Source organism: Salmo salar, chromosome 06 (genome assembly GCF_965601325.2).
Source record: "Salmo salar chromosome 06, fSalSal1, whole genome shotgun sequence".
Taxonomy (NCBI): Eukaryota; Metazoa; Chordata; class Actinopteri; order Salmoniformes; family Salmonidae; genus Salmo; species Salmo salar.
Genome location: NC_138296.1, coordinates 90,063,736 through 90,080,000, shown reverse-complemented (window position 1 = coordinate 90,080,000; position 16,265 = coordinate 90,063,736). Strand labels below are relative to the sequence as shown.

At 45.2% G+C, this 16,265-nt stretch overlaps 1 protein-coding gene across 1 annotated transcript in view; it reads left to right on the top strand.

The window, feature by feature from the left end:
- The first annotated feature begins 314 nt into the window (after window positions 1-314).
- Window positions 315-16,265, top strand: part of LOC106608162 (G-protein coupled receptor 176) — a 28,795-nt gene continuing 12,844 nt past the window's right edge. Inside the window, exon 1 of the mRNA XM_014205933.3 lies at window positions 315-1,608. Within this exon, the coding sequence (XP_014061408.1) occupies window positions 1,377-1,608 (232 nt within the window). The 5' untranslated portion in view covers window positions 315-1,376. The remainder of the gene's footprint in view (window positions 1,609-16,265) is intronic.

Below are 16,265 nucleotides of genomic sequence, written 5' to 3'. Positions count from 1 at the left end.
ATATTTCCATTTGCCCCAGTCATTCTTTATTTAGTGTTATATCCTGATGCCTAGTCACTTTACCCCTGCCTGTTTTTACATATCTACCTCAATTACCACGTATCCCTGCACATTGATATGGTTATGGAACTCCTTGTGTATAGCTTCATTCCTGTGTGTTTTATGTGTTTTAATCTGCATCATTGGGAAAGAGCTGGTAAGTAAACATTTCACTGTTAGGTTTACACCTGTTGTATTCGGCGCATGTGACAAATACAATTTCATTAGATTTCTTTTGGTCATATATTTATGAAGGAGTCTATAGAGCCCATGTTTTTACTACGAAGAGGAGGGGCTCTTGCCTCCGGTGTGATGCCTGGTCTTTAGGAAAAATATTCGTTTATCCACGGCCCCATCACACAGCACAGCGAGTCTCCCGCAAATAGAATACTGGCTGACTGACAGCGGCGGGTTGACGGTGACGCGCATGGAGAGAATATTTTATCAATCGGATAGAGGAGACAGATGAACGTGTTTTCTCCTTTATTCCTAATAGCCTAATGTAACGGGCTGAGAGTCCAAACCGCTGACGGACGGCCTGATAAGCAAGAAGCTGAAGGAAATCTTAGATTTCCGTGGTGTAACCAACAAGACTGTCCGTAGTCCCGATAAGAAAAATCCTTGAAGGTATGTATAGCTGAATCTCATGTATTTGAGGGCAAAATGCACTGCCTTTAAGTGAACAAAATCCTTAAAATGGAAACGTGCTTGATAGGCTAGATATTGGCACATCCTCTCATCTAAATATGTGGATGTAGAAAGTCAATTATTATGACTGCGCCCTAGTCAGTCAGTAGTTTATCGGTTTTTCATGTAGGTTGACGTTTATTTTAGTATTTTTTTTACATGAATCTGTGACAGAAGTTTACCTCTTAAGAACATGTAGCATTTTTCATCACAATGGACAGCGCACGCTCGTCGGTTGTTGAACTGAGAGATGTCACCGCATGATGTGGCGAGACAACATTTAACATGATGTAATATTTGGGCAATCTGAACATATGAAATTGTGAATCTATTTTCTGGCCTGTTTTTCCAAACCATTTTTTGACTGTGTGGACTTGAATGCAAGAAGGGGGTGACATAAATGCCATTCTGTCTTGAAATTGGCCCCTCTGCGGGAATGCCAGTTCACCAGAGGGGCAGTGGACTGTTGACACCTCAGGGCAAATCCATTCTCCCCCTCATTTCTAAAAGGTCTCATTTTCCAAATCAAATCAATCTTGACTTCATTCCACATGAAGTGCGGCCAGTATTCACTTCCGACTAACCTCCAGCCTATTCACTGAGATCTTAGATGTAATTTAAAGTGTAATACACTCTTGAGGTGAACTGAAATGGATGTTGGGAGTTGGGTTCCAACTGCAGGAGATGGGACCGCAAATTTCACCCCGGCCTACCTCCTGCTGGATCACCGTAACGGGTCAGGTCCAACACCTACACTGTTGGATGACGGTCCGTCCAACGATGTGACTCGGTTGGATGGCCGGGAGCGCTACATCACAGATCAAGCCTACCGGGACTTCACCACTATCATCCAGGTGCTCATCCTCGTAGGATCCCTTTTGGGTGAGTAAAGAATTCTACACCATCTCCTCCCTCTCTTTCTCTTTCTCTCCTTGCTCTCCTCTCTCTCTCTCTCTCTCTCCTCTCCTCCTCCTCTCTCTCTCTCTCTCTCTCCCTCTCTCTCTCTCTCTCAAACACAAACACACACACACCACCACACTCCAGCCATAGCCCAGTGCAGGTGATAGGGACAGTAGTCCCAAGATGTCTGAGGATTCATAATAGGGGCCATAACATTTAATAATAATATAATTTCATATTTAATAACATTTAGTAATCAAAGTATTTCAGATTTGATAACATTTTGTAATCGAAACATTTCATATTTGATATGGAATACAAGATACAGTAATATAGTTCCAGTTGTAAGCCTCAGGGCCTATGAAGTGTCACCTGACTTTAAAGTTGTATTCTGAGTATTTTGGTAAATCCGGTTAGTGTGCCTCAGTGAACCGGGCCTGTGCCACCCACATCGTCACCGGTATTAATGTTTTTCTCCAAATACAGTAGTGTGTCAACCTCAGTCCCTCTGACTCTAGCTGCTAGAACACATACCTTTATATCACCAGTCCTGGTCAACCTCAGTCCCTCTGACTCTAGCTGCTAGAACAGATACCTTTATATCACCAGTCCTGGTCAACCTCAGTCCCTCTGACTCTAGCTGCTAGAACAGATACCTTTATATCACCAGTCCTGGTCAACCTCAGTCCCTCTGACTCTAGCTGCTAGAACACATACCTTTATATCACCAGTCCTGGTCAACCTCAGTCCCTCTGACTCTAGCTGCTAGAACAGATACCTTTATATCACCAGTCCTGGTCAACCTCAGTCCCTCTGACTCTAGCTGCTAGAACAGATACCTTTATATCACCAGTCCTGGTCAACCTCAGTCCCTCTGACTCTAGCTGCTAGAACACATACCTTTATATCACCAGTCCTGGTCAACCTCAGTCCCTCTGACTCTAGCTGCTAGAACAGATACCTTTATATCACCTGTCCTGGTCAACCTCAGTCCCTCTGACTCTAGCTGCTAGAACAGATACCTTTATATCACCAGTCCTGGTCAACCTCAGTCCCTCTGACTCTAGCTGCTAGAACAGATACCTTTATATCACCAGTCCTGGTCAACCTCAGTCCCTCTGACTCTAGCTGCTAGAACAGATACCTTTATATCACCAGTCCTGGTCAACCTCAGTCCCTCTGACTCTAGCTGCTAGAACACATACCTTTATATCACCAGTCCTGGTCAACCTCAGTCCCTCTGACTCTAGCTGCTAGAACACATACCTTTATATCACCAGTCCTGGTCAACCTCAGTCCCTCTGACTCTAGCTGCTAGAACAGATACCTTTATATCACCAGTCCTGGTCAACCTCAGTCCCTCTGACTCTAGCTGCTAGAACACATACCTTTATATCACCAGTCCTGGTCAACCTCAGTCCCTCTGACTCTAGCTGCTAGAACAGATACCTTTATATCACCAGTCCTGGTCAACCTCAGTCCCTCTGACTCTAGCTGCTAGAACAGATACCTTTATATCACCAGTCCTGGTCAACCTCAGTCCCTCTGACTCTAGCTGCTAGAACAGATACCTTTATATCACCAGTCCTGGTCAACCTCAGTCCCTCTGACTCTAGCTGCTAGAACACATACCTTTATATCACCAGTCCTGGTCAACCTCAGTCCCTCTGACTCTAGCTGCTAGAACAGATACCTTTATATCACCAGTCCTGGTCAACCTCAGTCCCTCTGACTCTAGCTGCTAGAACACATACCTTTATATCACCAGTCCTGGTCAACCTCAGTCCCTCTGACTCTAGCTGCTAGAACACATACCTTTATATCACCAGTCCTGGTCAACCTCAGTCCCTCTGACTCTAGCTGCTAGAACAGATACCTTTATATCACCAGTCCTGGTCAACCTCAGTCCCTCTGACTCTAGCTGCTAGAACACATACCTTTATATCACCAGTCCTGGTCAACCTCAGTCCCTCTGACTCTAGCTGCTAGAACAGATACCTTTATATCACCAGTCCTGGTCAACCTCAGTCCCTCTGACTCTAGCTGCTAGAACACATACCTTTATATCACCAGTCCTGGTCAACCTCAGTCCCTCTGACTCTAGCTGCTAGAACAGATACCTTTATATCACCAGTCCTGGTCAACCTCAGTCCCTCTGACTCTAGCTGCTAGAACACATACCTTTATATCACCAGTCCTGGTCAACCTCAGTCCCTCTGACTCTAGCTGCTAGAACACATACCTTTATATCACCAGTCCTGGTCAACCTCAGTCCCTCTGACTCTAGCTGCTAGAACACATACCTTTATATCACCAGTCCTGGTCAACCTCAGTCCCTCTGACTCTAGCTGCTAGAACACATACCTTTATATCACCAGTCCTGGTCAACCTCAGTCCCTCTGACTCTAGCTGCTAGAACAGATACCTTTATATCACCAGTCCTGGTCAACCTCAGTCCCTCTGACTCTAGCTGCTAGAACAGATACCTTTATATCACCAGTCCTGGTCAACCTCAGTCCCTCTGACTCTAGCTGCTAGAACACATACCTTTATATCACCAGTCCTGGAAGTGGAATCTGAAAGTGAGTCAAGAGTTTACTACTACTTAAAGCCATAGTCTGTAATATTTCCATCTTGCTCTATTGATTACATTATTGTTGCTGGGCTCACTTTTTGATGGTGCATAAATCTTGCAGAGTATGCCTTTTATTAGCAAATACAGAAAAGGTCTAGAGGAGGCATACGGTGAGGTGTATTCATGACCAGTTTCTAATATCACATATGGAGAGGTAACAACAATGTATCTATATTTAGCTGCTAACACCTTTTTGTTCCATTCAGACATGCTGTATGTATAAAACCACCTGAAACTCTCAGCTGTGATAACGTTCAGCTTGACTTTCACTCGTGCTTTTTTTATACGTTACTTTTCTGGCATCGCCCGTCCCCATCAGTACCACTGCCCATCCATTTTTCTGGCATCGCCCGTCCCCATCAGTACCACTGCCCATCCATTTTCCTGGCATCGCCCGTCCCCATCAGTACCACTGCCCATCCGTTTTTCTGGCATCGCCCGTCCCCATCAGTACAACTGCCCATCCATTTTTCTGGCATCGCCCGTCCCCATCAGTACCACTGCCCATCCGTTTTTCTGGCATTGCCCGTCTCCATCAGTACCACTGCCCATCCGTTTTTCTGGCATCGCCCGTCCCCATCAGTACCACTGCCCATCCGTTTTTCTGGCATCGCCCATCCCCATCAGTACCACTGCCCATCCATTTTTCTGGCATCGCCCGTCCCCATCAGTACCACTGCCCATCCGTTTTTCTGGCATCGCCCGTCCCCATCAGTACAACTGCCCATCCATTTTTCTGGCATCGCCCGTCCCCATCAGTACCACTGCCCATCCATTTTCCTGGCATCGCACGTCCCCATCAGTACCACTGCCCATCCATTTTCCTGGCATCGCCCGTCCCCATCAGTACCACTGTCCATCCGTTTTCATGTCGTCAATGATACTAGTAACTGACATCTGTGGTTTTGGCCTGGACATTTGTGTTATACATGATCAGTGTTTGCTGTTCCTCTATATAAAAGCCATTGAGTTTAATAACCAGTAACCAAGGTGCACCATTATCACCCAGCAAGCATTTGAAACACTGATAACCCTGGAGAGTGATCTTTACAAACAATAGAGAGAGGGAGGGAGAAAAGAACTGAGGAACAGATTGAGAGAACGAGAGAATGAGAGAGACCGAGAGAGAGAGAGAGAGAGAAGGTATAAAGAGTGCAATGACTTGTGTTTTAAAGGTATAGACAGCCTCATCAATGATCTGTGTTTTAAAGGTATAGATATCCTCTTCAATGACCTGTGTTTTAAAGGTATAGACAGCCTAATCAATGACCTGTGTTTTAAAGGTATAGACAGCCTAATCAATGACCTGTGTTTTAAAGGTATAGACAGCCTAATCAATGACCTGTGTTTTAAAGGTATAGACAGCCTAATCAATGACCTGTGTTTTAAAGGTATAGACAGCCTAATCAATGACCTGTGTTTTAAAGGTATAGGCAGCCTAATCAATGACCTGTGTTTTAAAGGTATAGACAGCCTCATCAATGATCTGTGTTTTAAAGGTATAGACAGCCTCATCAATGATCTGTGTTTTAAAGGTATAGGCAGCCTAATCAATGACCTGTGTTTTAAAGGTATAGACAGCCTAATCAATGACCTGTGTTTTAAAGGTATAGACAGCCTAATCAATGACCTGTGTTTTAAAGGTATAGACAGCCTCATCAATGACCTGTGTTTTAAAGGTATAGGCAGCCTAATCAATGACCTGTGTTTTAAAGGTATAGACAGCCTAATCAATGACCTGTGTTTTAAAGGTATAGGCAGCCTAATCAATGACCTGTGTTTTAAAGGTATAGACAGCCTAATCAATGACCTGTGTTTTAAAGGTATAGGCAGCCTAATCAATGACCTGTGTTTTAAAGGTATAGACAGCCTCATCAATGACCTGTGTTTTAAAGGTATAGGCAGCCTAATCAATGACCTGTGTTTTAAAGGTATAGACAGCCTCATCAATGATCTGTGTTTTAAAGGTATAGACAGCCTAATCAATGACCTGTGTTTTAAAGGTATAGGCAGCCTAATCAATGACCTGTGTTTTAAAGGTATAGACAGCCTAATCAATGACCTGTGTTTTAAAGGTATAGACAGCCTAATCAATGACCTGTGTTTTAAAGGTATAGGCAGCCTAATCAATGATCTGTGTTTTAAAGGTATAGACAGCCTCATCAATGATCTGTGTTTTAAAGGTATAGACAGCCTCATCAATGATCTGTGTTTTAAAGGTATAGACAGCCTCATCAATGATCTGTGTTTTAGTGATGGTTATGGTTCCAATGAAGCAGTTCGCTCAGAGCTCTTGACTTTATCGTAATGGAAGGAAGCCAGGATGTGTGTGTGTATCAGAGCATGTGAGCGGTTGGATATCCCGCTCGTTGTTAATGGAGGGATGCGCATGCTCCAGCGCTGCACATCCTTTCTAACCGCTCCGCAAAAAAAAACGCTCCCTGCCGCTCCAAATTCACTCCATTAATTAAAAGCACAATTGAACCAAAACCCGTCTATTTGTGTAAGTACCTGGACCTACCAATTGAAACAAAACCATATGGATTTGAATGAAAAGTATCTGAATAAACATGAAAATGTGAACATAAGAAGCGAACATAATTTCAAATAGGCTACATGTCATATAATACAGCATATTGTAAGGTTCTGTATTTATTTTCTTAGTCAACCTTGTGTTCTGTTTCGTTGTGTTCTGGAACGTAGCCCTGTTTCTTTGTGTTCTGGAACGTAGCCCTGTTTCTTTGTGTTCTGGAACGTAGCCCTGTTTCTTTGTGTTCTGGAACGTAGCCCTGTTTCTTTGTGTTCTGGAACGTAGCCCTGTTTCTTTGTGTTCTGGAACGTAGCCCTGTTTCTTTGTGTTCTGGAACGAAAGCCCTGTTTCTTTGTGTTCTGGAACGTAGCCCTGTTTCTTTGTGTTCTGGAACGTAGCCCTGTTTCTTTGTGTTCTGGAACGTAGCCCTGTTTCTTTGTGTTCCGGAACGTAGCCCTGTTTCTTTGTGTTCCGGAACGTAGCCCTGTTTCTTTGTGTTCTGGAACGTAGCCCTGTTTCTTTGTGTTCTGGAACGTAGCCCTGTTTCTTTGTGTTCTGGAACGTAGCCCTGTTTCTTTGTGTCCGGAACGTAGCCCTGTTTCTTTGTGTTCCGGAACGTAGCCCTGTTTCTTTGTGTTCTGGAACGTAGCCCTGTTTCTTTGTGTTCTGGAACGTAGCCCTGTTTCTTTGTGTTCTAGAACGTAGCCCTGTTTCTTTGTGTTCTGGAACGTAGCCCTGTTTCTTTGTGTTCTGGAACGTAGCCCTGTTTCTTTGTGTTCTGGAACGTAGCCCTGTTTCTTTGTGTTCTGGAACGTAGCCCTGTTTCTTTGTGTTCTGGAACGTAGCCCTGTTTCTTTGTGTTCTGGAACGTAGCCCTGTTTCTTTGTGTTCTAGAACGTAGCCCTGTTTCTTTGTGTTCTGGAACGTAGCCCTGTTTCTTTGTGTTCTGGAACGTAGCCCTGTTTCTTTGTGTTCTGGAACGTAGCCCTGTTTCTTTGTGTTCTGGAACGTAGCCCTGTTTCTTTGTGTTCTGGAACGTAGCCCTGTTTCTTTGTGTTCTGGAACGTAGCCCTGTTTCTTTGTGTTCTGGAACGTAGCCCTGTTTCTTTGTGTTCTGGAACGTAGCCCTGTTTCTTTGTGTTCTGGAACGTAGCCCTGTTTCTTTGTGTTCTGGAACGTAGCCCTGTTTCTTTGTGTTCTGGAACGTAGCCCTGTTTCTTTGTGTTCTGGAACGTAGCCCTGTTTCTTTGTGTTCTGGAACGTAGCCCTGTTTCTTTGTGTTCTGGAACGTAGCCCTGTTTCTTTGTGTTCTGGAACGTAGCCCTGTTTCTTTGTGTTCTGGAACGTAGCCCTGTTTCTTTGTGTTCTGGAACGTAGCCCTGTTTCTTTGTGTTCCGGAACGTAGCCCTGTTTCTGTGTTCCGGCGTGCCCTGTTCTGGCCGGAACGTAGCCCTGTTTCTTTGTGTTCTGGAACGTAGCCCTGTTTCTTGGCTGGCGCCTGTTCTGGCGGAACGTAGCCCTGTTTCTTTGTGTTCTGGAACGATAGCCCTGTTTCTTTGTGTTCTGGAACGTAGCCCTGTTTCTTTGTGTTCTGGAACGTAGCCCTGTTTCTTTGTGTTCTGGAACGTAGCCCTGTTTCTTTGTGTTCTGGACGAGCCCGCGGGACGTAGCCCTGTTTCTTTGTGTTCTGGCGTGCCCTGTCGGCAGACGTAGCCCTGTTTCTTTGTGTTCTGGAACGTAGCCCTGTTTCTTTGTGTTCTGGAACGTAGCCCTGTTTCTTTGTGTTCTGGAACGTAGCCCTGTTTCTTTGTGTTCTGGAACGTAGCCCTGTTTCTTTGTGTTCTAGAACGTAGCCCTGTTTCTTTGTGTTCTGGAACGTAGCCCTGTTTCTTTGTGTTCTGGAACGTAGCCCTGTTTCTTTGTGTTCTGGAACGTAGCCCTGTTTCTTTGTGTTCTGGAACGTAGCCCTGTTTCTTTGTGTTCTGGAACGTAGCCCTGTTTCTTTGTGTTCTGGAACGTAGCCCTGTTTCTTTGTGTTCTGGAACGTAGCCCTGTTTCTTTGTGTTCTGGAACGTAGCCCTGTTTCTTTGTGTTCTGGAACGTAGCCCTGTCTTTCATTTTTGTTCATTGGTTTCACCTGTGTTAGTTACTCACCTGGTCTCATCAGCTCCTTATTTAGTTCAGTTCATTCTGTTTGGGCCTTTGTGAGGTATTGTTCGTTTTGACTCTACTAAGCCTTTTCCTAGCTCGTTTGCGAGAACCAGTTATAGCCTTCAGTCCTAGTTTTGATTCACCTGCCTGTTTGCATACCTGTGTATGATTATTGCCTGCCTGTGACCACGATTCCTGCCTTCTGTGAAGGCGAAATAAACACCTGCCGAGCTCTGCGCGTGAATCTACACCTTTTTCCTCCCTGAGTTTTCGCTACACATATAAACACTCTAAATAGGTCAGGAGCTAGACAGGGAGACTGAGAAGGAACGAAAATCAATTATTGAAACTATATAATTGTAATTATTTCAAGGCTATAGCCTACAAAGAAATACATTGTGAAGCATTAGCGAGTGCTACACAAATGGCTGGTGGGGACATAAAGCGCTCAGCGTTTAAACATGTAGTTGTATTAAATCATTATAGTCTGTAAATTGGCCATATAGACTGTGACTTACTTAGAATTAAATTGAAATTAAATGAAAAATGACTTATTAGTGCCTTTGAATTCATTTTTATAATTCATTTTTAGAAACAGGAGTTTAGTCAGTCTGTGGCTTCAGGCTCATATGGTGGAGCCTGCAGAGCCGGCCAGCAGCAGAGAATATCCTGTCTACACTGGCAGAGCCACTGGGGATGATCAACACCCTTTTGGTCACTCTTGACAGGCTGGGCAGAGATGCAGAGTTGTTTTTAAAAATGTTCTATAGGTAGGCCTAAAGGTTTTTAGTCAAAAATAACCCAATCAAAACGGAAAGCTCCTTGAACGTGGGAATATGCCAGGCCTATTGGGCCAAAATCCAGTTATGGCCTATGATATAGATAATAGAACAAAAAGTTTAAGAGATCAGATTTTTAGTTTATAAATTGACATTTTAGTCATTTAGCAGACGCTCTTATCCAGAGCGACTTACAGTAAGTAGTGAGTGCATACATTTCATACATTTTTATATTTTCTTCCCCCCATACTGGTCCCCCGTGGGAATCGAACCCACAACCCTGGCGTTGCAAACACCATGCTCTACCAACTGAGCCACACGGCTCTGTGCTATGTGTGCTACATTGACACACATAGCATGGTGTTTGCAACGCCAGGGTTGTGGGTTCGATTCCCACGGGGGACCAGTACGGGGGGAATGTATGAAATGTTCTTCATTTCTGTTAGCATGTGTACATAGTAAGTACACCATCATGCTTTCAGGATACATGTTTTGTCAGATTCCACAATGATTCTTCAGTTGTGGACATTACATCACCACACTCCCTCTCTTGGTCTTGGTCCTTCTCATCTTTGTAAGTCACCTTGATTTAGCACCTGTGTGTTTTATCAGTTTTTATCACTTTATGAAAATATTTAGTGAAGTCCATGACAGTAGCTAAAGCAAGGGGCTATTGCAGCACACAAGTAGACTAGAAATGCATGCTGGGCCGGGCATGCCCTGAGCTTGTGAAGTGAACACTACTTTGAGCGTTACTGGAGCAAAAATTGGAGGGGGCGAGGAGGCTGAGGCTCCAGCCTTTGGGAATCTCACTCCGCGCTCCAGTCAAATTGGACACGCTCCCGCTCAGCTCCTCGATCCGCTCACATACTCTGGGGTGGGTGTGTGTGTTCGGTGTGTATGCTGTGTGTGTGTGTGTGTGTGTGTGTGTGGTTTACTGTGCCTGTGAGCCATACAGTAGCCCGACAATCAATGGCGTGCATTGCTCCGATCATGTGCTATGCAACATCAATAAACTTGGTTGATACTCTTGATAACCAGAACTCATCTGAAATTTCTCAAACATATTGACTCATTATATGCTCTGGTCTAGCCGCTGATAATAATCAAATTTACAGCAATCATATGGCATACTAATCAATTGACACAGAACTGTCTCAAGAACTCTGTGACCATAAGAGAACGCCTGGCTTTGAAAGTTTCATTTCAGGCTCAGGTTGGTGTGCAGTTTAAAATAGTTTTATTCCGTCTGCTCTGCTGGTTCTCGTTCACACCAGTTGCACTGGAGAGACATCTGTTTTCATGTGTTCCTCTGTCTGAGAGCTCGCTGTTGATCATCCATCAGCTGACAACATGGCAGTGTTTATTCAGCAGACAACATGGCAGTGTTTATTCAGCAGACAACATGGCAGTGTTTATTCAGCAGACAACATGGCAGTGTTTATTCAGCAGACAACATGGCAGTGTTTATTCAGCAGACAACATGGCAGTGTTAATTCAGTAGACAACATGGCAGTGTTTATTCAGCAGACAACATGGCAGTGTTTATTCAGCAGACAACATGGCAGTGTTTATTCTGCAGACAACATGGCAGTGTTTATTCAGCAGACAACATGGCGGTGTTAATTCAGTAGACAACATGGCAGTGTTTATTCAGCAGACAACATGGCAGTGTTTATTCAGTAGACAACATGGCAGTGTTTATTCAGCAGACAACATGGCAGTGTTTATTCAGCAGACAACTGAACGTAGAGTACATTCAGACCTGTTTCACACATCGGCAGCTCATCCAAAGAGAACATCTTGCGCCATTGGAAACACAGCCAGCACAGTTACTTCACTTGAGCAGCGAAACAGAATTGAGAACATTGAAAACACCTGGGCCCATAGCGTAGGAGTGCTGATTTCAGATCCTAATTAATCAGATTATTATGTACAGGGAGGACCTGATCCTAGATCAGCACTCCTACGCTGAGACGCTTGATAACTACTGGCCCTGGTTGAGATAGACTGGGGTTTTTGACCTGACATCAGTCACCCTGTGTAAATAGACTGTTTTAATCTTAGGCACTACAACCATCAATCAAATGTATTTATAAAGCCCTTCTTACATCAGCTGATGTCACAAAGTGCTGTACAGAAACCCAGCCTAAAACCCTAAACAGCAAGCAATGCAGGTGTAGAAGCGCAGTGGCTAGGAAAAACTCCCTAGAAAGGCCAGAACCTAGGAAGAAACCTAGAGAGGAACCAGGCTATGAGGGGTGGCCAGTCCTCTTCTGGCTGTGCCAGGTGGAGATTATAACAGAACATGGCCAAGATGTTCAAATGTTCATAGATGACCAGCAGGGTCAAATAATAATAATCACATTGGTTGTAGATGGTGCAACAGGTCAGCACCTCAGGAGTAAATGTCAGTTGGCTTTTCATAGCCGATCATTCAGAGTATCTCTACCGCTCCTGCTGTCTCTAGAGAGTTGAAAACAGCAGGTCTGGGACAGATAGCACGTCCGGTGAACCGGTCAGGGTTCCATAGCCGCAGGCAGAACATTTGAAACAGGAGCAGCAGCACGGCCAGGTGGACTGGGGACAGCAAGGAGTCATCAGGCCAGGTAGTCCTGAGGCATGGTCCTAGGGCTCAGGTCCTCCGAGAGAGAGAAAGAGAAAGAAAGAGAGAGAATTAGAGAGAGCATACTTAAATTCACACAGGACACCGGATAAGACAGGAGAAATACTCCAGATATAACAGACTGTCCCTAGCCCCCCGACACATAAACTACTGCAGCATAAACACTGGAGGCTGAGACACTGTAGCCCCGTCCGACAATACCTCCTGACAAGGCCAAACAGGCAGGATATAACCCCACACACTTTGCCAAAGCACAGCCCCCACACCACTAGAGGGATATCTCCAACCACAAACTTACCATCCTGAGACTGTCCAGTACCAGTCCTTTCTGCTGCATGGTGTCATTGACTGAAGTTTCATATAGGTTTAATAGTATAGAAACTGACTGGCTGACTGAATGACTGGCTGACTGAATGATTGGCTGACTGAATGATTGGCTGAATGAATGATTGGCTGGCTCACTGAATGACTGGCTCACTGAATGACTGGCTGGCTGACTGAATGACTGGCTGGCTGACTGAATGACTGGCTGACTGAATGACTGGCTGGCTCACTGAATGACTGGCTCACTGAATGACTGGCTGACTGGATGACTGGCTGACTGACTGGCTGTCTGGCTGACTGAATGACTGGCTCACTGAATGACTGGCCTACTGAATGACTGGCTGGCTCACTGAATGACTGGCTCACTGAATGACTGGCTGGCTGACTGAATGACTGGATGACTGGCTGACTGAATGACTGGATGACTGGCTGACTGAATGACTGGCTGACTGACTGGCTGTCTGGCTGACTGAATGACTGGCTCACTGAATGACTGGCCTACTGAATGACTGGCTGGCTCACTGAATGACTGGCTCACTGAGTGACTGGCTGGCTGACTGAATGATTGGCAGACTGGATGACTGGCTGACTGGCTCACTGAATGACTGGCTGACTGAATGACTGGCTCACTGAATGACTGGCTGGCTGACTGGCTCACTGAATGACTGGCTGACTGACTGAATGGCTGACTGAATGACTGGCTGACTGCAGTATAGTGAAATTTCCAGAAAGACGAGTTTAAAGAAAGAAAGAATGTTAATATAACACTTGAGAGGGTCTGAAAGGCTCTGTCAGTCTGGAGTCAGAGGAGATGGAGAGATGAGACTGTAACTGTGATATGAAGGTCTGAAGGGCTCTGTCAGTCTGGAGTCAGAGGAGATGGAGAGATGAGACTGTAACTGTGATATGAAGGTCTGAAGGGCTCTGTCAGTCTGGAGTCAGAGGAGATGGAGAGATGGAGACTGTAACTGTGATATGAAGGTCTGAAGGGCTCTGTCAGTCTGGAGTCAGAGGAGATGGAGAGATGGAGACTGTAACTGTGATATGAAGGTCTGAAGGGCTCTGTCAGTCTGGAGTCAGAGGAGATGGAGAGATGGAGACTGTAACTGTGATATGTAGGTCTGAAGGGCTCTGTCAGTCTGGAGTCAGAGGAGATGGAGAGATGAGACTGTAACTGTGATATGAAGGTCTGAAGGGCTCTGTCAGTCTGGAGTCAGAGGAGATGGAGAGATGGAGACTGTAACTGTGATATGAAGGTCTGAAAGGCTCTGTCAGTCTGGAGTCAGAGGAGATGGAGAGATGGAGACTGTAACTGTGATATGAAGGTCTGAAGGGCTCTGTCAGTCTGGAGTCAGAGGAGATGGAGAGATGGAGACTGTAACTGTGATATGTAGGTCTGAAAGGCTCTGTCAGTCTGGAGTCAGAGGAGATGGAGAGATGGAGACTGTAACTGTGATATGAAGGTCTGAAGGGCTCTGTCAGTCTGGAGTCAGAGGAGATGGAGAGATGGAGACTGTAACTGTGATATGAAGGTCTGAAGGGCTCTGTCAGTCTGGAGTCAGAGGAGATGGAGAGATGAGACTGTAACTGTGATATGTAGGTCTGAAAGGCTCTGTCAGTCTGGAGTCAGAGGAGATGGAGAGATGAGACTGTAACTGTGATATGTAGGTCTGAAGGGCTCTGTCAGTCTGGAGTCAGAGGAGATGGAGAGATGAGACTGTAACTGTGATATGAAGGTCTGAAGGGCTCTGTCAGTCTGGAGTCAGAGGAGATGGAGAGATGGAGACTGTAACTGTGATATGAAGGTCTGAAGGGCTCTGTCAGTCTGGAGTCAGAGGAGATGGAGAGATGGAGACTGTAACTGTGATATGAAGGTCTGAAGGGCTCTGTCAGTCTGGAGTCAGAGGAGATGGAGAGATGAGACTGTAACTGTGATATGAAGGTCTGAAGGGCTCTGTCAGTCTGGAGTCAGAGGAGATGGAGAGATGGAGACTGTAACTGTGATATGAAGGTCTGAAGGGCTCTGTCAGTCTGGAGTCAGAGGAGATGGAGAGATGGAGACTGTAACTGTGATATGAAGGTCTGAAGGGCTCTGTCAGTCTGGAGTCAGAGGAGATGGAGAGATGGAGACTGTAACTGTGATATGAAGGTCTGAAGGGCTCTGTCAGTCTGGAGTCAGAGGAGATGGAGAGATGGAGACTGTAACTGTGATATGAAGGTCTGAAGGGCTCTGTCAGTCTGGAGTCAGAGGAGATGGAGAGATGGAGACTGTAACTGTGATATGTAGGTCTGAAGGGCTCTGTCAGTCTGGAGTCAGAGGAGATGGAGAGATGGAGACTGTAACTGTGATATGAAGGTCTGAAAGGCTCTGTCAGTCTGGAGTCAGAGGAGATGGAGAGATGGAGACTGTAACTGTGATATGAAGGTCTGAAGGGCTCTGTCAGTCTGGAGTCAGAGGAGATGGAGAGATGGAGACTGTAACTGTGATATGAAGGTCTGAAGGGCTCTGTCAGTCTGGAGTCAGAGGAGATGGAGAAGAAGATGACTTACTGAGGAGTCAATAGAGGAAAGCTCTTACGATGTGTCCCAACTGGCAACCTATTTCCTATGGTGTACTACTTTTGACCAGGGCCCATAGGGAGTCCCATTGGGCTCTAGTCAAAAGTAGTGCACTAAATAGGGAATAGGGTGCCACTTGGGACATACCCTTATGCTCCTTCAGCAGCAGTCTAATCAAACTCCTTCAGCAGCAGTCTAATCAAACTCCTTCAGCAGCAGTCTAATCAAACTCCTTCAGCAGCAGTCTAATCAAACTCCTTCAGCAGCAGTCTAATCAAACTCCTTCAGCAGCAGTCTAATCAAACTCCTTCAGCAGCAGTCTAATGAAACTCCTTCAGCAGCAGTCTAATGAAACTCCTTCAGCAGCAGTCTAATCAAACTCCTTCAGCAGCAGTCTAATCAAACTCCTTCAGCAGCAGTCTAATCAAACTCCTTCAGCAGCAGTCTAATCAAACTCCTTCAGCAGCAGTCTAATCAAACTCCTTCAGCAGCAGTCTAATGAAACTCCTTCAGCAGCAGTCTAATCAAACTCCTTCAGCAGCAGTCTAATCAAACTCCTTCAGCAGCAGTCTAATCAAACTCCTTCAGCAGCAGTCTAATCAAACTCCTTCAGCAGCAGTCTAATCAAACTCCTTCAGCAGCAGTCTAATCAAACTCCTTCAGCAGCAGTCTAATGAAACTCCTTCAGCAGCAGTCTAATCAAACTCCTTCAGCAGCAGTCTAATCAAACTCCTTCAGCAGCAGTCTAATCAAACTCCTTCAGCAGCAGTCTAATCACACTGAGCAAAAGTTTACCAGAAAACTGACTGACTGGCATTTAAGGTAGCGAAACAATCTGAGGTTAATCAATCTGAAAAATATATAATTGAATGCCTTTGTGGGCTTGAAATTCTCTGTTAGTTTTGAGTAGTAGCTTCCAGGAAGAGATGGGAAGATTGGAATGTGGAGCTGTGTGCACCTGTGAGGGTCTGAAATGCTTCTGTGTGATGGGAGAAAGAGTAAAGGAGAAGTAGATTTACTGCAGAGTCAGATAGG